At 38.8% G+C, this 22298-nt stretch overlaps 1 protein-coding gene across 8 annotated transcripts in view; it reads left to right on the top strand.

Moving 5' to 3' along the window:
- Nucleotides 1-22298, top strand: part of VPS13B (vacuolar protein sorting 13 homolog B) — a 1080499-nt gene that overhangs the window by 1006499 nt on the left and 51702 nt on the right. For all 8 annotated transcript variants that reach the window (XM_069081095.1, XM_069081089.1, XM_069081092.1 and 5 more), the window contains 9 exons: nucleotides 6083-6346; nucleotides 6920-7003; nucleotides 7181-7356; nucleotides 8082-8252; nucleotides 8626-8827; nucleotides 11204-11389; nucleotides 13512-13661; nucleotides 17135-17418; nucleotides 22026-22153. In XM_069081095.1, the coding sequence (XP_068937196.1) occupies nucleotides 6083-6346; nucleotides 6920-7003; nucleotides 7181-7356; nucleotides 8082-8252; nucleotides 8626-8827; nucleotides 11204-11389; nucleotides 13512-13661; nucleotides 17135-17418; nucleotides 22026-22153 (1645 nt within the window). The remainder of the gene's footprint in view (nucleotides 1-6082; nucleotides 6347-6919; nucleotides 7004-7180; nucleotides 7357-8081; nucleotides 8253-8625; nucleotides 8828-11203; nucleotides 11390-13511; nucleotides 13662-17134; nucleotides 17419-22025; nucleotides 22154-22298) is intronic.

Below are 22298 nucleotides of genomic sequence, written 5' to 3'. Positions count from 1 at the left end.
AGTGGTTACAGGAATGCACAAATACTGTCTGGAGAAGGGAAGTGAACCAGCATCATTGGAGTAGAGGATTCAAGTCAGAATCACCAAATAGCAGAGTTAGAAGGGACTTCAAAGGCCCTCTTGTCTAAGAATCTGATTTTTTTTTAAATCTCCTTTCCATTCTTCCCAAGGGTTCCTACTACCTCCAGAGGTAACTCGTTCCCCTTGGAATATTGCTGATTGTTTGGGATTTTTTTTTCTTACACCAAACCTACGTTGTACGTTTTGCACTTTTCTGCCTGTTGTTCCTCTTCCGCCAACTAGGACTAGGAAAACAAACCTAATCCACCTTCCACCTCCCACATGAATGCCCTCCAGATAACTTTAAGGCATCTGTGGTGCTCCCCTTGTGTCTTCTCTTCTCTAGGCTAAACGTCCCTAGTTTCTTCAACCAGTTTTCACTGTAGTGGGAGATAAGACAGGCCACTCACCTCCAACAGTTATTATCCCTAGCTTATGGTACGATGAATCAGTTGATTTTAGTGGTGAAGTAGAGCTTCTCTGCACTCTCATCATGCTGATGAGCAAACTGAGAGTCAAAAAGATTGCTAGTGAAATGATGAAAGACAATTTAAGAGAAACCTGGAAGACTTTTATGAAATGATGCAGAGTGCAGTGAACAGACCCAGGAGAACAATTTGCATAATAACAACAACATTGTAAAAACACATAACTTTGAAAGACTTAAGAACTCTGATCAAGAAAATGACTAACCACAACTCCAGGGGACTGAGGATAAAGCAGATACCCACCCTGACAGATGCAGAATGAGGCATAAAATTGGGCATGACTATTGGGGAAGTTTGTTTTACTTGACTATCCATATTTATTTTGTCTTGCTTTTGTTTTTTCCAATGGTGGGTGGTGATGAAAGGGAGAAAAAAAACGAGTGCTTGTTAATTAAAAAAAATTAATGAAGAAAAAAAAGATTGTTACTTGTCTAAGGTCATCTAGTTAGTGGCAGAGCACTCAGCATATGTCCCCAAATATTCAGCATGTCTAAAACTGAACTTCTCATCATTGTATTTTCTCCCATATCCGCTGTTCCTCCTGCCTTCCATATTTCCATCGGTGGTACCACTATTTACCTGATTACCTGTATTTGAAACTTCATTTGCAAATAGTCTTTGGCTCTTTTCCATTCTTATTGCTATTACTCTAATCCAAGCCCTAATAACCTCTCTCTTAGATTATTGTAATAGTCTCCTCTAACTAGTATCTGTCTCTAAGCCTACAATCTTGCTCCCTACTGATTCAATTTTCACACCACATCCAGATTAATTTACCTATGCACAGATCTGATCATGTCAGTACTGTGCCAGACTTTGAATCAAGAGGCCTGGGTTCAAGTCCTGCTTCATAAACTTGCAACTTATGTGACTATGAGCTAGTCACAATTTCTCAGAGACACCCCCCCCCCCCCACCAAGGCCAATCTCTTAGCTCCATTTCCTGGGCCTATTCTCTTCCATAGTTCAACTCTGAATAGCCAGGGCCAACTCTCTTCTCAACCATCGGATTTCACACTCCTAAGAAATGTCTCTTGTCTCAACTGCTGGAGCAGCTCTGTCCTGGGTTCAGTGTTTCCTGCTAGGCAAGTTGCTCCATCGTAAGATACCAAGGCTGAGGGGAAAGAAAGAAATTTCTCACACAAGACAAAAACAAAGAATGATTCCTTCTCAAGGGCTGGTTTCTTTCTTCTTCCCTAGATGACTATCTTCTCTGTGCCAAAGGTCATATTCTCCAGCTGTTCCCTCCTTCTACTGTGACCTGACCCGTTAGGGCCCCCACATGCATTGCTGAACCTCAGCTAGCCAGTGGCTAACAGCCAAGTGATTCTATCAGTTTTGATCAGAGAAGTTCATGCCTCAAAAAGAATTTTTTTTTTAAAGTAGCAGCTTCTTTACACTTCATTTAAGACAGGAATCTTTAACCTGGGGTCTCAGAACTTAAGCTTTTTAAATATTTTGAAAACTATTTAAACATAATTGACTTCTTTGTTATCCGGTGTCTTTTGTTTTATGCAGTTAAAAATATTCTTTTAAGAAAGAGTCCCTAGGCTTCACTAGGCCATCAGAGGGGTCCATGACACAGAAAGGTTAAGCACCCCTGATTTAAAAGCCTTTATGCCCATTCTGTGTTACCTGCTGCTTATCTCCTTTGATTTCATCAGATGGGTATCCTAATTGTCTCACCTCTGTATAAAGTGTGAATACTAATACTTTTACTATCTGTAACACATAGATGTTTCAGGGGAAATATTTTGCAAACCTTCAAGCATATATATATATATATATATAATAATATCAGTTCACAGATCATAAAAGTATTAGTATCTACTATATGTGTCTGTATTAAATTATATATATATGGATAGATGTGTATATATTTTAAATTACATAAGTGCACGTGTGTATATGTATATACATACATATATGCATACATCTATTTGTACATTAAGAAACCTCACCAATCAGTAAAATGGGTGGACCTGTTTTTTGTGGAAGTAGTTATTAGTGCTCACCCTTGCCATGATAACTCTCTCCAAGGCATGATTGTGGCCAGTCGTATTTTGTGGGAGTACAAAGTATATTCTCCTTTCTGGATGGAAATTATGTATTTTCTAGGGAAAGAATAAATTTCAGCAGCATTTTAATTTATGTTGAGGTTCCTCAATGCAAATGTTACAGCATATGATAATATGACAGAAGTTAAATGTAGTTGGTTATATAAAGAATGTATTTTTAAAATCTCTGCTATGCTTACTTTTTAAAATTACTAAATGTGTATTTGCTCCCTTCAGATTGCCTCAGTTTCTTGGTTTAAAATTATATGCTTTAAAAAATTTCAATATAAATATTGACTTGAAACAGGACCAAGCAAAAGAACTTTTAAACCTTGGGATTTAAAAAAATTTTTGAACTTCCTTATCCCCATCTACACAGATCCTTTAAGTCACCTTCTCTCCTAGTGACAAATCCATATATTTTAAAGGCATCTGGTGCCAGTTCAAAAACACTCCCAGTTTTTTCCAAATTTTATTTGCAGTGTTAAGTATTAGTAATACTTCCCTATGGGAACTACCTCACCCTTTTCTTTACTCTTGTCTTTGACCTGCTCTATCCACCTCTGTAAAATGAATGTGCTTTCAGAAGGTAAAGAGAAATCAACCAACCAGGAAAAGACCTTTTTCTGGCGACTTTAGTGAAATGTTAGCAGCACTCCTATCACACTTACCTTTGAAAGGAAGTACCAAAGCATTAATAAGCACTACAGTCTCCCAGAGTAGTTGTATCTTTACATATCTAAATGTGTAAATGTGACTGAGCTCATATGTTTATATATACACTCCTAGGTCTTTTCTTACACAGGAAGTAAGAAGGAACTGAATTCTTGCCTAGTTTTTAAGCACATTTTCTACCTCCACCCTCATAGAACAAATACACACACATGTGTGTGCATGCACACACACACACACAATTTGTACTTCAAGTTTCAGAATTTCTTGTCAACAGCAGAGTAACAGGGCTATATAATAGCACAAGTTTCTAAACAAAGCAATTCTGTGGAATGCTGGGAGACAGCAGCAGTGGCCGAGCCAGCCAAAAATGGAGCAGTCAGAAGGTGGTTCACTTTGAGCAAAGCCAGAGGTGGAACTGCAAACAATGAAAAGCCCAGAAAACCACATCTGTAACATCAAACTAAAGCACAATCCATACATATAGTTAGTGTAGAAAACACTGCTGGTCATAGAGACATGTCTTTGGCCCTGCCTACACACACACACACACACACACACACACACACCCCAAACTCATTAACTGTCATCTTCAAATGACAATAATGTGCACATCAAATTTCAGTGCCTTTTTACTCCATAAAAAGCTCTAAATTTACATAACCACACATGGTCCATGCTTACAGAGAGCAGTTTTGCATCTCTTCAAGGAAGCAATTTTTAATTACTCTGAAAATATCAGTGTGTGTATGTATCCATGCTCTTTTAGTTATTTTAAAGATAGAATAATCTTCCATTGCATATGAGGTTCAGGAGCTGTTCTTCAATATCTTCTTGGCTCTGATCTTATAAGAGTTTCAAAACCTGTTAAGTAAAATCATATGTACGAATCTTCAATACACATCTCTGTGAGATTGTGGAGGGAAAAGGAGGGGATTAGGACAAAACCTAGAAATATATATTAAGTAGAAACACTGTATTAAAAAAAACACTTAAGTATCTGTCTTCAACTGATGAAATAATTCTGAAGTTCTATCCACAATTTGTGAAATGAAAGCTTGGTGAATATTGCCACTTTGAAGAAAAGCAGACTCTTGCCTCCCACTGAACCCTGCATTGCAGGAGCCATGAAATACCACCGCCAAGATGGAGGCAACCATTTTGGATTTTCTTCTTCTAAGTAGCCAAGTCTCCATGGCCAGTTGTAAAGTTTTCTTTTTATCAAATTTGAAAGCTAGCCTGACAGGCATTTTTAGTTGAAAATGAAGCTATAAAAACCCACAAATGGGAATTTTCATCTTTAAATAAAGTGAGTCCCAGATGGTTACAGATATTCCATGGTTGCTGAGAGACACAGCAGAATTCTGTTCTTAATCTCATGGAGCCCAAGGTTTCTGAAGCAATAGCCCTATCTATGAGCTGCCAGGTCCTAGGCATGTCCAAAATACGAAGAGAGTTATAATATTGTCTCTGAACTTTCTGAATTTATTTTAGCCATTACTTCTTTATAACTTTCTTAAAAATCTACATAGCACTAGAGTGTTTAGCCTACACAGAAGAATTTACCCCCTAATCTAGCACTCCACAGTGCAGCTGGCGCCTCTGCATATTACTGTGAAATCATCATTCACCACTCAACCTTGCTACATACCCTTTTAGATTTATATTGGAAATTGTGCAAAAGATAGCTTTAAAATTGAAGAAGGTAAGGGAGCAAAGAAGGTGTTTAATCAGATTATACAGGTGTGTCCATCATTATATATACACATACATACAATATATGATATAATATATGTATGTGTATGGAAATACAAGCTTCCCAAAGAAAATTAGAAGGTGAATATTTACATTGTTGAAGATCATTTGCTTTGCTAAAGTATTTAATACAAGTTTTCCTTATAATATTATATCATATTTTAGAGTTAGAACTCTGAGTTCAAATCCAGACTCAACGCTTACTAGCCATGTGACCTTGGGCAAGTCACTTAACTCCAATTGCCCTGCCTTCCCACCTCCAAAAAGCAAAAAATAAAAATAAAAGAATCCTAGAGGTCATCTATTCCAATGTCCTCCTTTTATGGATGGAGAAACTGAGTCAGAGAGAAATGACTTGCCCAATGTCATATAGGAAATAGGTAGCAAAGCCAGAATGTGAACCCAGGTATCTGATTCTAGATCTAGGGCTCTTTTCAAAGTATTAATAGTGAATAGGTTTAAAATGTCATATGATTTGCATAGTTTTTTTTTTAAGGAACATTTATATTATACAAATAGTAATACCAAGCCTCAGCAATTCAGATTAATTAGGGAAATGAATTAAGAAAAAGTCAGAATTTGCAGATAGATCAAGTTATAGATTACCTTTTTAAGAAAAAAAAATTGGTTTTTATTTCTTTCCAAAATATGTGGTGCCCTGGTGACCTCTATTAAGTAAATAAAACATTTCTTTGGACTCCTTTGTCATTTGTAAAATTGTAACAAGTAATATTATATGCTTATTTATAAATGAATGCTTCTGAAATGCTTGGAAGCAGTTTGTTTTTTAAGTATGACCTTTGTTATCATATTTGTCCTACTAATTTGTTTAGTAATTCTGCTTAATACAGAGCAAAAGTACAGAGGGTTAGACTAAAGTCAGATCAATGAATGAGTCTATGTAAAATGTTAATCCTGTCCAAATTCTCACTTTCTCACTAATGAAATCTGAATTAATGAGGTTCTTCTTTAGAGAACCTTGTCTGTATAAATAACTAGCCTCTGCACACCTTCTTTTCTAAATGACGGTACTTGGTTTTGTGCCTTATAGATTATCATCTGCGGAAGACAGATCATCAGCAGCTACTTAGACCGGAGCATTGAACTCAAAGTGGCACAGCACGTGATGGGGCCTGACGGGCAGGCTGTGGTCAGGGAGCATTCGGACATCCTGAGAGGCAAACACAAATTACCATCCTACGTTCTAGAAAATCATGAACTCACAGAGCTGTGCGTGAAGGCTGAAGGAGATGAAGCTTGGTCACGAGATGTGTGCTTAGAAGACATACCCACTGATTATAGCCTTGTTATCCAGGTAAGAGAACAAAGGAGTTTGGGGAGAGAGGATTGTGTTCGATTGACACCTTCTTGAGTCCCTTGCTCTTAAGCATATTTATTTTATTTAGATTATTACAAGGGAAAGTAAGTCATTCATATTTCTCTGTATCTTCTGTCACTAAAGTAGGAAAGGCAGAGTGCCAGTCACCAGCCTCCCTTGAGGTATTCTCCAGGCTAGCACTGCCATGTCTCCTTCCCTAGCCCATACGTGCCTTCTGTTCCAGTCTCCATCATGCACTCACTGTTAGGTTACTCTATCCTCCTAGACCTCCCTCTCTTCATCCCTTTGAAAGTAGATGGGCTGTATCCCATGAGATGAGGAAACCTGCCAGGTTCTGCCTAGATTGATGGATTCACTTTTATATCTGAAACTAGAAATGCTTGGTTTTTCTGTGACTTTAGACCAGTTTTTTCTGTTTGTTTTGTGGGCTTTTAAATTCCATCTAGCTTACATTTTATCTCCATGCCTTCCTTTTTAACTAATAAAACGTTTAGCTTCATGGTTAGAAAAATTGTCCTTACTTGGACCTTTCTGTCTTTGTATATACAGGTGCCATCTTCAAACAGTTCTATTATCTATGTTTGGTGTACAGTTCTGACTTTAGAACCAAGTTCTCAAGTGGAGCAAAGAATGGTGAGTGCTTTCTTCATCCTCAAAACTGTGTATGTCTCTGACCTTTCGTGTTCTGAAATAAATTAAGGGCAGAGTGACCCAGAGCTGAGATTTATTGCAAGTTTGTTTCAGCATCAAGCAGCTGGAATACTGCAACAAAGCAAATATGAAAGTTGTTCTGTCCTTTCATTTTTATAGATTGTGTTCAGCCCTCTTTTTATCATGAGGAGTCATCTTCCAGACCCCATTATCATACATTTGGAGAAAAGGAGTCTGGGATTGAGTGAAACACAAATCATTCCAGGACAGGGGCAAGAGAAATCACTGCAAAACATAGAACCTGATCTTGTGCATCACCTAACATTTCAAGCAAGGTACTGCAAATGTGTCTGTATCTTCCTAAGTGACCTCAGTAGAAAATTGACCTTCTCCATCCAAAAAAGAAAAGAATTATGTAAAACTCACTGTTAAAATGTCTTGTTTTTCATGGGAATGCTCTCTTAAAAGTTCTCTGGCCAGTCTCCCCCTGATTACTCTTCCATCTTTTAAATGAAAATCCAGCCAAACAAATCATTTTCTCATAGAAACAGAGCAGACAGGTAGTTTGGATTAAGTGAAATTCACGACTAAACCATAATTCTCTAGTGGACGAACAGAGAATGGAGCAAAGGAGGAGGGAAATAACCCAAGCGACCAGATAATACACAACCAGCATAATCAGTCCCAGAATGATTAGGAGCTGACTCATTCCCCGGCTGAACAAGAATTAACAGAGTATATGAAAAAGAGCACTCAGCTTGGTGTCAGAATCTGAGTTCAAGTCCTACTTTGTCACTTCCTAGCTGTGAGCCTGGGCAAGACGTTTCCCCTCTTCAATCTTCAATTTCCTTATCTGTAAAATGGGGACGATAATCCTTGTTCTTCCTTTCTTTGGGGTTTGAGAATTAAGTGTGCAATTACTCTGCAACCCCGATGCTTCCTATTAAGTTGTCATCATTATTTTTGTTCCTAAGTAAATTTATAATCATAATATCTTGATTGACTATCAAATTTTAGAGGAATCATATAGTTATTATTACTTTCTCTTTCCATTTCACAGGGAAGAGGAGGATCCTTCAGATTGTGCTGTCCCTATCTCAACAGCACTTATCAAACAAATAGCTACAAAGACTCACCCTGAAGGCCCAGTGAATCAGATTCTTGCAGAGTTCTATGGCCCAGGGAACTCTCCCCAGCCTGTGTGGCCCTATAATAAAAAGGATGCTGACAGGTAATGTTCTCCAGCCATCTCTCATCACAAATAGTACATCATCACTTAGGAGAGAGTTGACATTTTATTTATTTACAAAGTTTGTTGTTACAGTAAAGGTAAATATGTCTTTTTCATTTGTTCATCAGATTTTGAGATTTCATCTCCTTACGAGTAAGTTTTTGGAAGCTTAACTGAAAGCCTAGATTATATGCAAAAGACAAAGTTCATAATCTGCAACAGTTATTATTTCCTTCTGTCGGCAAGTTTGGGGTAGGATTATTTGGCATGAAGAGGTATTAAACAAAAATGTTCAGTGTCTGAAATCATTGAGCCTATTTTAGTAATACTAAACTTTTCTCCTTCTATCTCTTGGATGTGGCATTTGGAGCAGTAATGAACAGTTGAGTCAGTGGGACAGCCCAATGAGGGTGAAGCTGTCTATCTGGAAGCCATATATGAAGACATTGCTGATAGAACTTCTGCCCTGGGCCTTGCTGATCAATCAGTCTAAGTGGGACCTGTGGCTTTTTGAAGGAGAGAAGATCATTCTGCAGGTTCCAGCTGGCAAAATTATCATCCCTCCCAATTTTCAGGTACCCACTCTTTCCAAACTAAAGCAGATTGTTTTCTCTCAACATCTGGCATTTATTGTGCTATATCGCCCACATTCTTGCCCATAGAGATTATTTGTAGGAAGTAACATTGTCTTCTGATATATAACAATAGAATGTGAAATATGTTTTGATACTCAAAGATGATGGTGCTGATATTAAACTTTCTTTTACATTTGGCACTTGAGCTAATTTAAACTACAATAACTTGTGCTGATTTCAAAATCTAATTGTCATTTCCACAGTATGTACAATAGTTGGTGAGCATAAGCAACAGGTCTACCTAGAATGTTTGTCATATGCTATCAAAAAACCTAACAGATGTTAACTACCACAGTCTCTCCTGTTCCCCCCTTCCTTACTCCCATTTCCACATACTCCTAGTGAACTTTTTCCTTCCTTAAGACAATCTTTGCTCAGGCTAGAAGTATGTGGGTTTCTCATGGTCCAACCTGACTGTTGATTGGCATGGGAACTTTGACCTGCACAACTTCCTAACTGGGACCTTTCTTAAGCATCCATTCCCATTCCCCAAGGCTCACCATGTGGATGTCAAACATAATGCAGACACTTAATCAACATAGCCCACTGTGGCTTGCAACTCCCAAGCTCAAGAGACTCAGCTGGAATGAGAGGCACTTGCCACCACACCTAGTGTAGCAGACCACTTGATGGGCCTTATAGAACAATTGAAGTTGGGGGTTCTGGATAAAAGTCTGCCAAAATCTTCTTTGCTAAGTCTACTACATAGTCTTGTATCTACTATGTGATTTTATGTTTTGCTAGTGATGGCTACCAAAAATTCTTTGGTACGTAGGCTTATAAATTTGAGCTTCTGTAGCACCAATGCAATATCTACAGCGCCCACAATCACAATAAAGACCATGACTATAAGTATCACATGATGTTTAGTCACAAAATATGCCAAACTCTCCAGATAGAGGATGGAACTGAAACATTTATTTAGACACCAGAATCCCCAAATCAGTAAGCCGATTCAATCGTACCACCAAGGATATTCAGAAGCCATAATAACACTGAGAGACATAGCATCCTTCAGCCTTCCACAAACCAATACAAGATCAATATTTACTCACAAGCCTCTCTATCTCCTTACCTGAGCATCCTCTCTCCCCACTGTCTGGCTAGCTCTGACCAGCTTCCTGTGGGCTCTGCTTCCCTCCAGCAAATTGCCTCCATCACAGGCTCCATGTGATTACATTCAGCCTATTGGGGGCACAGTTTACTTTCAAAGCAGGGGAGGTCTTCAAATACCCCCATAGGTCTGTTAAGGGGCAGGGAAGATCTTCAAATTCCCATTCTCCTTACAGCTTCCAGGGGTCTCAGAGATTGTATAATGTGGCATCTAGATGACATAATGGATAGAATTCAGAATTTGGAGTCAGAAAAATCTAATTTTGAATCTTGCTTCAGATATTGTATGACCCTGGACAAGTCACCAGCTTCTCTCAACCTTAGTTTCCTCACCTATAAAATGGATGTAATAAAAATACCTAGCTCACAGGGTCATTGTGAGGATCTGATGCAATAATTATGTAAAGTGTTTTTCAAACTTTAAAGCATTATATAGGTGTTAGCTATTATTATTCCAGCCCCCTCGTTTTGCAGATGAGGAAACTGAGGCCAGAAGAAGTTGAGTGACATGCTCAGATTGACATCGGAGGTATTATGTCAGTGGCCTATTAGGGATTCAAAGACATGCTAATGTTTTTAGCTGTGCAGGACATTAGAGTGAAGAGAATGCTCAGATCTTGTGGTTCCTGAGTCAGGAAGACCTTCAGAGCTCCCTTCTCACCCTGCAATACAGAAACCTTACCTTTCTATCAGCCTTCAAATGATGGTGCCTCTTAAAAGTGGGCCTATGTGGCAGATGGAAGTAAAGAATATTCCTTGGTAAAATGGGATTAGATTCCCAGTTTTTAAACCTTTTGCAGTTAACAGGATTGGTTGGTTCATAACTTAATACCACTGTGACTCATAAACAGCTTTAATCACAAAAATATAAAAGTCTGAATTTCTAGAAAATCATAACTCAGTTGATCAGCTATCCAAGTATTTATTAAGCACTTCCTTTCTTCCTGGCTCTAGGTGGTGAAGCAGTCCCTGCCTTCAAGGGGTGGACAAAAAGTAAATAAAAGATAAATACAGAATTATTTAGTGGTAAGGAGAGGCAAAGAACTGGCAAATGAGGAAACAGGGAGGGGACTGCTGACAAATACAGGCAGGAACTGCTGCATTGATAAACAAACATTATGTAATCTAAGCAATTTCTAATGCATTATTATCAGTCGAGACAGAAAAAAAAAATCCTTTCTAATTGAATCATTAATTTTCCAGGAAGCCTTTCAAATTGGAATATACTGGGCAAATACAAATACTGTACATAAATCAGTGGCAATTAAATTGGTCCACAACCTGACATCTCCCAAATGGAAAGATGGCAATGGAGAAGTTGTGATATTGGATGAAGAAGGGTTTGTGGGTGCTGAAATAAGACTCGGTGCTTTCCCAGGACATCAGAAGGTAGGATCAGAGTCTGTGTGACTACAGGGAAAATGTGTGACTATACACAGACACACACATACACACACACACATGCACACGTACACGTGCACACGTCTATACATATATGCTTATACATCTATGTATGCACATATATACATACATCTGTCAATATATGCTCATATTTGTATATAATTTAATATTAGTTTACTCTTCTTTGCTCTAATTTGTCTTAAGGCATTAATTTAGAACAAGGAAATGCTAGATTCTTAGGTTCACAGAGCTCTGGTTTGTAGTTTTGGTTTTTTTTCCTGACCAATAAATAATAAAATCTAGATCACATAATTTGTTCAGCTGTTTCACTCAGCAGTCACTTGATTTAGAGAAAGAGAAAAAAATGAGTAGGGGGGGAAGAGGGAGGAAATATTCCAAAATCTCCACACACTGTATTTGGCCTCTTCTCTTTGGGTCAGGAAGTAGAATTGTTCTCCTTGCAAGTAGTAAGAAAGAAACATAGGCAATCCTTGAACTCAGTGTAGACTCTATTCCTAAGAAAAGCATGTAAGTTTAATCTGATTTTCCCTAGAAACAATATTTAACAAGGAATTTTGACCCGGCAATCAGTCAGATGCCCAACTTTTTAACAAAGGTACCTCAATCAAATAGAAAAAATCTGATTTCTCTAAACTGGCAGCAAATTACTAGCAGTGATTTGCACCTAAAAGTGCTGTACCCAGTCAATTGCCAGTTCTTTGTTACCCTCCTTTCTCTGCTTATACACCCCACAACGTCTCTAGTCCTGGCCTTCATCATGTCTCTCTGCATCCAGACTCTACCATTTCCAGTTCATCCTCCTCACAGCTTCCAAATTGATATTCTTCAAACATACATCAAAACATGTCACTACCCAGTGGAAGAAGTTGCACTGGTGTTCTGTTGTCCTTAGGATAAACTATAAACTGCTCCATTTGGCATTTGACACCCTTCACAAGCTGGTTCAGGGCTTTCTTTTCAGACTGATTAAACATCATAGCCCCTCACTTACTTTGTACTTCTGTCATTTGAGGTGAGGTTTTAAGGAAGCTAGGGCTTTTGTAAGGTAGAGGTGAAGAAGGAGTGCATCCCAGGCAGGGAGATGAGATATCTTGAAAATACACATAGACAGGTTGGCTGGGAAGAGGAGGGCTTGAAGAGGAAAGACATGCAGTGTGCCTGCTAAAGTGGGCTGAAGCCACATGGGGAAGAGTTCTAAAAGCCAAATTAGAAAACAGGAATTTCCTTTCATATACTCCCCACCTCCAAAAGCTCCACCCTTTTTAAAAGTACATTAAAAAGAAGAGAGTATACAGAATTAGTGGAAAAATAAGACAGTCTGTTTTTAAAGATGTGTCCTACTCTAACCTTACAGTAATGCTTACACTCCTTGCTGGTAATAATCCCTGCCAACCGATAAATGGGTAGACACATTTTTGAAATTAAGTGGAATGGAAAAGACAGACGTCATTGTGATGCTTTAAAAGGCTGACATTTAATATTACTTTGATGCAGCTAATCTCAGGAGGGGACAGGGAGTGGGCCTTCAGAAATTCCACCAAGAAATTCTCTTAAAGGCAGCAGCATTCATTAGCTTTCTGGAAAAGGAGTTGGGAAAGAGGTTTTGTTTTTTTTTCCCCCCCTCAAGCTTAACTTAAATTCTCAAGTCATCTGAGTCAGTTTCTTTGGACTTCAGTAGAAATAACAGGTAACAGAAGACACGTGTGATGGCAGTTTTCTCATCTTGGGAATGACTGGATTCTTGATGATCTATGTGGAATCACCCTGGATTGGCAGCCAGTTAAAGAATAAAAGTTCCCTGGATTTAGAAAATCTACTCACATCCACCTATTTGAAAGTCCTTAAGAAATGAACTCTTGTGCAAGGTAGTTTCCATGATAACCTAAAGACAAATATATATATATATAAAGTCACTGAATGGGACCAAGGTCTGTAAACCTACCTGAGCTCAAAGGCTAACTGGAGTAGTGAGTGTATGCACCAATCATGACCCATCGTGATCAATCAGAATCTATGCTCAGGAAAAGGATTTTTTTATTTATCATATCGTGGTGTTAAAGACGCTCTTTTTCTTTCATTTTTCTCACAGCTGTGCCAGTTCTGCATTTCTTCAATGGTTCAGCAAGGTATACAAATTCTACAGATTGAAGATGAGACCATAATCACCAATGACACTCCGTACCAAATATTTTGTAAGCCACAGTTAACTGTTCCAAGTCCCTGTTATGGAGAGGAGGAGGTAAGGGATTCCAGGAATGGTTTTAAGGTTAACTTCTGCCATTGGGAAAAATTAACATTCAGACATGGGACTCAATTAGTCTCTAAAAAAAAACTAGAAAGAAAATTCCCTCAAATTAAAAATAGGTGAAGATAATTCCATTGCTTTTTCTTTAATTGCAAACACTGACAGAAGTCATGGCCAGTGCTTCTAAGGTAATTAGCCCCCATCAGAATTTTCACAAAGCAGCAGATTCTGACACAATGCAGGCTTAGCTCTGTCTGATGTACATCTGTTCATAGGCTGCAGAACAGTCCTTTAATATGCTTGCTGTAATCCATAATAGCTGTGGAAGCAGTTCTGAGAGTCAGCTCAAGGTTCTCATGGAGAAGTACATCTGCCTCACAGGCCAAAATGTTTGAGGTAGCAGTTTGGAGAGAGCTCCAGCAACCTGAACAAAAGCCATGGGTCTGGAAACTTTGAAACTGTGTGCAGTTGAAAGGTTAGCCATGAAAATGCATCAACTCATTTATATTAGAGTCCTGGTGACAGAACAGTATGTGCAGGAAATAAACATACAGAAGGCTGCGTACAGGAATGCTCAGAGGGATTGTGAGGCAACCATTTTTACGATTAATAGGAGCGATTAAATTTGGTGATATTAAGGTAGGATTGGAATGAGACTTACAAGCAAGATACAAACTAAGCTATATGTTATTGAAACCATTGTAGAGCACATTTTCTTTTATGAAAATCCCCCTTTTTTCAGACTTTGGGGAAATTAAATGTTCAGGTCTCAGCTTACAGAATTTTGAGTATTAAGTTGCAAGCATATTCAGAAGATTAATTTATTCAGCAAATTTTTATTCAGTGCCTAATGTGGGTGATATGTGATGTTTGGCAGATAAAAAGATAGATAAGACTCTCAGTGAATTTATAGTCCAGCTTATCACTTATTATCTTTCATTGTCTTCGGCCCTCAAAGTTGACATTAAAGCAATAATAAAGGTTGAAAATTTTAAACCATTTTAATTATAAGCATTGCATGAAGTTCATGAAAATTTCATAATAACATCATTTAATCTCGCTTCTTTGAAATGCTACAAAAAGATGCTGGAATGTCCTGAAAGAAGTGTCCCAAGGAGTTGTGTTTCTCAGGACACGAGAAAGTTAATAGTGTTGCTTTTGTTGCATCAACAGGGGTCAGAGGAGTGGTAAAAAAAGGTTGTGAGATCCTGTCATTTCTCCCTGGTTCATAATTCCCCAGAGCTTCCTTGGACATCTGAGGGCCGGATATTTCCCTACAGCAGAGAACCTTTGCCTCACTTCTACCTTGGGTTCTTTCCTAGAGTTGGGGAGAGTTCTCACTCGCCTCTGTGATGAATCCTGTGAAGAGCTGCCTCATAGGAATTCCTAATAAAGTATCTCTGATTAACATAAAGCACTCTCACTTACACTAGATGATGTATTTATGTCTCATAACGGTATTGCGAAGTTAGTCCAGCAAGTATCATTAAACCCATTTTACAGACCAGAAAGTTAGTACACAGCCAGTAAGTGACAGAACCAGAACTGAAATCCAAGTCTTCCCAAACTTGATTCTTCCATGATTCTTCTCCCTGCTGGACCAGCTTGCTGGGGACCAGAGGATTTCCATCTAAAGATTAAAATAAAAGTCCTCCTTTTACCCAAGGGGCAGAATTGTGAAGAAGGAAAAATTTGTCTTTTGTCTATCAACAAGCATTTATTAGGTACATAATATGCCTCAGGCCCTTTTGCAATTTTCCTACGCATTTTTCCCTCTAGTAGACTAGGAGTGTCAAACTCAAATAGAAATCAATCCAGCCAGACACACATTGGATTAGAAAAACACAAATTAACATTATATTTGTTGTATTATATTTTGGAGGGGTGTGCAGCTAGGTGATGTGGTGGATAGAACACCAACCCTGGAGTCAGAAAGGAACTGAGTATACATCATATACTTTTTATGTGACCCTGAGCAAGTCACTTAACCTTGATTGCTTCAGTTTACTTTCTGTAAAATGAGCTGGAGAAAGAAATGGCAAACCATTCCAATATCTTTCCTAAGAAAACCCCAAATGGGGTCACAGAGAGTTGTTTAGTTGGACACAGCTAAAACAACAACAACAATTATATATTTTTTTCATTAAACATTTCTCAGTTATATTTTGATTTAATTCCTGTCCTTGGGTTTCATGTATGCACTCAAGGGCTGAGAGATTGACACCTCTGATGTATATTCCTCAAGTAATCTCCCAAATTTATTCACACAAGGACATAATTGACATATTATATGCTTGTCCTTTATAAAAGGACTTATCTCACCTGTATCAGCCAGTGCTTAACTCCAAGAATGATTGTATGATGGTGGAATGCCAGTCACTGGAACACCTCCATGTCAGAAAAGATTGCCCTCCAATCAGAGCTGTTCCAGAACAGAAAGGGCCAGTGTGAGAGGTGGGGAGTTCTCCCTCTTTGAAGGCCTTCAAGCAGAAGTCACTTGATCGCTTGTCCAGTATGTTTCAGTAGGGATTCCTTTCACAACCGGGTTGGACAATAAGGCAATTGAGGTCCCTTACAGTTCCCAGACAAAAGCAAACTAGGTATGAGACCATGCATCCCTTGCGTGGGAGAATGACTAACTTCATTTCATATGTGCCCCTTCTATTCCCCTCCTACTCAGTACAGATCATGTTGACATGCCTGTTTCCCTCCACCAGAAGAGAAAAAAGGGATCCCACTGTCTACTCTGTAAGGCTTTACTGCCATATATCCACTATATTTTAACATCATCATCATCATTGATAAAATGGATAATGATGATATGAACCATTATTAACGTAATATTTAATGTAATATGTAAGATTTTACAAATGAGGAAACTGAGACTTTGAGAAATTAAATTGTTCATTCATGGTCACATTGCTACTAAGCACTGGAGGTATGATTTGGATCTACCTCTCCCTCCCTTGGCTCTCAGTCCATTACTTTTTCAAACACACTACGCTTTATTTATAAAGTACTTTTCTCACCATAATCCTGAGGTAAGTAGTATAAGTACTTTTATTTCCATTTTGCAGATCAGAAAACTGAGAGGTTAAAAGAAACATAGCAAGGGGCAGAACCAGAACCCAGACCCAAATCTTTCTGACTTCAAGTCCTATGTTCTTTCCATGCTCTCTTAAGTAGTTACATTTAGGAAAAAAAATTTTTTTAAACAAAACTGTTCCTCTAAGCATAAGTTCCCAAAATGGGTAATACCCTGCCTCCCCGGGGGGGTGCTGGAATAACCTGGGGGAGGCCTTTTTTTGTTAAATGATGCAATTAAAAAAAAAAACCATTAAAGGGTTAAAGAAAATAGATTTCCAGGGGCCTGCGTAATTTTTTTTTAAGGGGGCAGTAGGCCAAATAAATTTGGGAACCTTTGGTTACTGAATAATTCTTTTTTGCACCATCTTCTTTCATTGCAGTGTTTGCATGTTCCAGACAGCACAACTTTTAGCATTAGCCCAGGAAGACATCAGCCTACTATGGAATCCAGTTCCCTTCCTTGCTGGGACTTGATGCCTGACATTGGTCCTTCAACACCAGAAATGTCCCTGCTGCAGAAACAAATTTTGCTGAGTTTTTGTCCTGCTGTGGGTGCTGATGGGGCACAGTATTGGAGCCTGCCAGCTGTGGTTAGACCAGAGTTCCCCAGACAGAGTGTGGCAGTACCCATCGGGAACTGCAGTGAAAGTGGATTCTCTACCAGGTATTTTAAATCACTGTGAATGACCTCCTTCTTTTCTTTGCTTGTCAGTGCAGCAGTTAGATAGCAAGATAGAAGCCAGAAAAATAGAGAAGCTAAGAGTTACACGTGCTCACCATGTGTTAAGTTTCAATTTAGGGTGGGTTTTTTTTTAGTGGTGTGTGTGTGTGTGTGTTACTATTGTTTTAAGTCTTAGACACTTTTGTAACTGGTCAAAAGTTATGATCACATACAAATTGAGCAGGTTTGTTATTGTCAGGCTGAGCTGGCTGTAGCAACAATGCCAGTCCTCCTGCCATTTAATGTCAGCACACAAAGAAGTAGAACTGCTTAGTTTCCACAAGACATTAAGCACTCAGGGTCAGAATGATAAGAAAGGACAATTGGGAAACATTTCCTTGAATTCACATTTTTCTTCAAACTGAAGATTTTCTTCAGAAGCCATTAAATGAGACACAATAACATGCTAACCACCATGTGCAAAAGATACCATTCTGTGGTTTTTACTGCATGCAAGTTACTGTAATTACTGATGACCATTTATGTAAATAGCCATAGGATCAAACCAGGGACATGGGATGGTTAGTTCTTACTGGACTTTTCTATTTTGTGGTTGTTTTTAAATGCACTGAATCCTTTCTGCAGCTGTCAGGGATAACTTATGTACGGTATATGGTAACAACTACAAAAGAAAGCATATTGTGACCTTATGAGAGAAGCACCTTATTCTTTTAATTCTGAATTTATAGGCTTGACTTTATTTGGGATTTTAGCCTTCTCAACTTTTTGATGTATACAGATGTTCTGTGGTAGTTTTTTAAAAAGACAATAGTCCAGACATGTTAGCCAAAATCATGTTCCCCAGCTCCTTATTCCCCCTCCCACCAGATTCAGTGAAACTGTTCACATCCTGCCTTCTCCTGCACTCTCTCATAAGCCTTTCTAATCTTCAGCACTGTGGAGAAGTGTCCACTACCCAACTTGGGTTAGAGATACTAATGGATACTTTGGTGAAGCATCTTGGAAAATGATGTGAACGTGAACATTTTAAAACATATTATTAAAAATGATGAAAGAATTTGAAACAAAATATGATTATAAAATTAAAATAGGGTTTGCAACCTGTCAGTACAGTCCTTCAATGCAACTTCCCAAATAAGATACGTAGTTAGCTCTTTCTTGGACTGTAAGAGCCCTCTCCTGGTCCCGGCCCCAGCTTCCTTGGCCAAAGGAGGGGGAATTCTCTGAACTTGGCTTTTCCAGCCCATTTGAAATTAGGCCAGGGAAATAACATTGGGGTTGATCCAAGCACTGTACTCTGAAAGTGAATTAGCCCTCCTACTACAATCCAGATTGATTCAACACCATTTGGTAGTATCAGTAATGTGTTTTCCCCAAATGCTAAGTTGGCAGTTTACCTTGGCATTCTATCACAGAATTACAAACTTGGAAGAGACCTCGGAGAATATTCAGCCCAACCAACACCTGAGCAAGAATCCCTGTAAAATGTTCCTACCAAGTGGGTATCCAGCTTTTACTTGAAGAGCTTCAGGGAGGGGGAAGCCATTTCATTCTGAAGCACACCATCTCCCTTTGGTTACCACTAACTCTTAGGAATCAAGCCTAAATTAAGCCTTAAATAAAACTGCCTCTTGATAATTTCTACTCATTATTTCTAGTTCCCCCCTCTGGGGCAAGGGAGACTGAATCTAGCCCTTCTTCTTTGTTAAGCCCTTCAAATACTTGAAAGTAACCATCGTGGCCAACCTGAGTCTTCTCTCATCCAGGCTGAGCATCCCCAGTTCCTTCAGCCAGTCTTCACCAAGATTTCAAGGCCCTTCACTGTCCTGATCAAATACAGTCTTTAGGAGGAATAGAAAGGGTTTACATTGGTCATTAACTCCCTTGGACTAGAGAGATAAGGATTTTCTAATAAACTTGCAACTTAATTTACATAGTATAAATTAAAGTGAAGATTTTGCAATTAACTGGTTTGTTTGATAGTTGTAAACAGCCAATTCAAGTAATTCAGATCATGTGTGTTTTTTTTAATGGAGGACGGGCTGGGACTGCCTTGCCAGAGACACTTAAAATACTCACTTTCAGAATTTATAAATATAAATTTGTTAACTTTTCCCTACACATTAGTGGGTGACCTAATCATTCAGCAATTATTTAACTACAAGTAGCAAAAGTAACTTTATTCTTGTTTATTGATATGAAAATTGCTGTGGAAGAGGATAAGGATGGGGCAGAATAAGCATTTATTAAGCACCTACTAAGTGCCAAGCCCTGTGCTAAGTGCTGGGGATACCAGTAGCAGCATAAAGGTATTCATTTCCCCTCAGGAGCATATTCTAATGCAGCTGGGTGATATAGTGCACAGAGCACCAGTCCTGGAGTCAGGAAGGCTCATCTTCCTGAGTTTAAATCCAGCCTCAGACACTTACTAGCTGTGTGACCCTGGGCAAGTCACTTAACCCTGTTTACCTCGGTTTCCTCATCTGTAAAATGAGCTGGAGAAGGAAATGATGAACCACTCTAGTATCTCTAAGAAAACCCCAAATGGGGTCACAGAGAGTTCAATACGACTGAAAGGACTGAACAACAGTGGGGAAAAACAAAAGGAGGAGAATTAGGATGGGGGCTGGAAAGGAATTAAGGCGTGTGAATGACTGACCCCAGGGTCCTTCCTTAAAATGGAAGTTCTAAGGGGAAATGACCAATTGGAGTGTTTGAGAGTAAGGCAAAGAGGAAGCATCAGGACTTTCTCCCAATTGTGTTGGAAGGTTTGCCAAGTCCAAAAAAAGTATCAATAAGCTCTCAGAAGGGCAACTTGCAGTAATGGAAAAAATATTCGAATAGGAGCCCCAAATATTCGTATCAGATCTGCCGTTGACTAACTGTAATTTTAGGCAAGTCTCTGTGAGCTTGCTTCTTCACCTTTAAGATGGGTATAATAATACTTGCCTGCCTAGCAGGATTGCCAAAAGAATTAATGTAGAAATCATAAAGTCATATATAGAGATAAGATTTAGAAAAAGAAACTTTTCCAATCATCAAGTACTCACTTTATAGATAAGAAGACTGACACCTACAGAAGTGAGATAATTTGCCCATTCCATTGGTTATTTAAGTGAAAGAGCCAGGATTTGAAGTTAGAGGTTCTGACTTCAAATTCAGCATACTTTCCCCAAACTACACACTTGGCCAAGAAGTGATAAGTACTTTGTAAGTTGTAAAGCACTCTACAGATGTGCCTGATGCAAGCCCTCGTCATTTCCAAGCTCTTACTGTGGGCCAGGTCCTATGCAGAGAAAAGTAAAAACAGACTTTGCCCTCTGGGAGCTCACATTCTAATGGGGGAGACTAATGTGTAAACCAGTGTACACATACAATATAGACATTGTAAATGGAAGGTAATCTCGGAGAGAAGACACTAGGAGCAGGAGGAACCTAGAAAAGCCTCATGCAGAAGGTAGGATTTTACAGCCAGAATCAACTACTTGTTTTCTCAAGTCTAGAGCTTAACAGGCCATGTCCTGATTGTGCAAATCATGCTTGAGCTTCCCTCAATCCTAGAATGTACTTTCTCCCTACTGTCTCTTTCTGGATCTTTCTTTTCCTTCCAGGTCCAACTTCCTCTGTAAAGCCTTCCTGGTCACTGCTCAGATACTCCTCAAGGACCTTTGCTGATCTTTCTTGACTCCCAACCCTTCATTATTTGTATCTGCATTCATGTTGTCTCCACATCTCTAGGAGCTCACAGAGTGCTGAATCTGCCTCATTTTTGTCTTCATAGCCTCAGCACTTAGTGGTATCATAGTAGAAACTGATGAAAGTTTATTGAAGTTAGATCAAATACAAGGCATCTATCATCATCGTCGGCATTATTATGTCATAGCCATTGTGTTGTTCTCTGAAGAAAAGTCCTGATCCTAAAATCCCATGATTGCTATGCAACAACAATAAATACTCATCGTGAACCTATACTGTGCAGGTTTAGATAAGATGTAGTTCCTGCCTTCATAGAAACTACAGACTGTGAGGGAAATAAGATACCAACAGCTCTAATTCACAGTGTTTCATTACAAATGCATTTGGGTCACAAAATGTAGTGCTTTGTGATGTCTGGTCACAACCAATGGGGAGATACAGAGAAGATATGAGAAAAAATAAGAGTGCTTCATCCTTTTCTGGGATTAAAAAAAAGGTCATCTGTCAATACTATCACTCTTAATTTCCAGAAAAATGACTTTGTCAAATAAATAAGTCTATAGATGGACCTTTTTCCTTTTTTTGGTGGTGGGGGGATTGGTGTATGGTAGAATGGGGTGGCAATAGCTATACTTTCATCTAGGTAGGGAACTGTCCTGGAGAAAACTCCCTCTACATAAGCAGGATTAAACTTTGTTCTTCTCCTTCACAATCTTTTAGAGAGATGCCTGGGCCCCTAAGAGCTTAAATGATTTGCCCATAAGGCAACGTTTGTTTGAGGCTGGGCTTGAATCCAGGTACACCTGACTCTTGTTCACTATTTATTATGCCATGCCTTGGCATAATGATAAAAACCCCAGATATTCAAAATAAGTTATTCTTTTTTCTTTTAGGGCTATAGCACTGACTCATCAGCAGTATCTTGGAGTCACTTATTTAACCCTCACGGAAGATCCTAGTCCTCGAATCATTCTTCACAACAAATGTCCAGTCACAATGCTTATGAGGGAAAACATAAAAGGTATTTCTTTATATTTTGCTATGGACATTGTTACATGGCAGACAAGTGCATCTTTTGACCCAGCTGATAAATAGTTGCCAAGGGGTTCTATGAAAGATTATCAGAAGAGTCCCAGACTACATGATACTTGAAGTCTAACGTGGCT

The sequence above is a fragment of the Petaurus breviceps genome, unplaced genomic scaffold, assembly GCF_028583685.1.
Source record: "Petaurus breviceps papuanus isolate PSGF00001 unplaced genomic scaffold, PetGlider_PUasm1.0 98, whole genome shotgun sequence".
NCBI lineage: Eukaryota > Metazoa > Chordata > Mammalia > Diprotodontia > Petauridae > Petaurus > Petaurus breviceps.
This window is presented reverse-complemented; position numbering and strand designations above follow the sequence as displayed.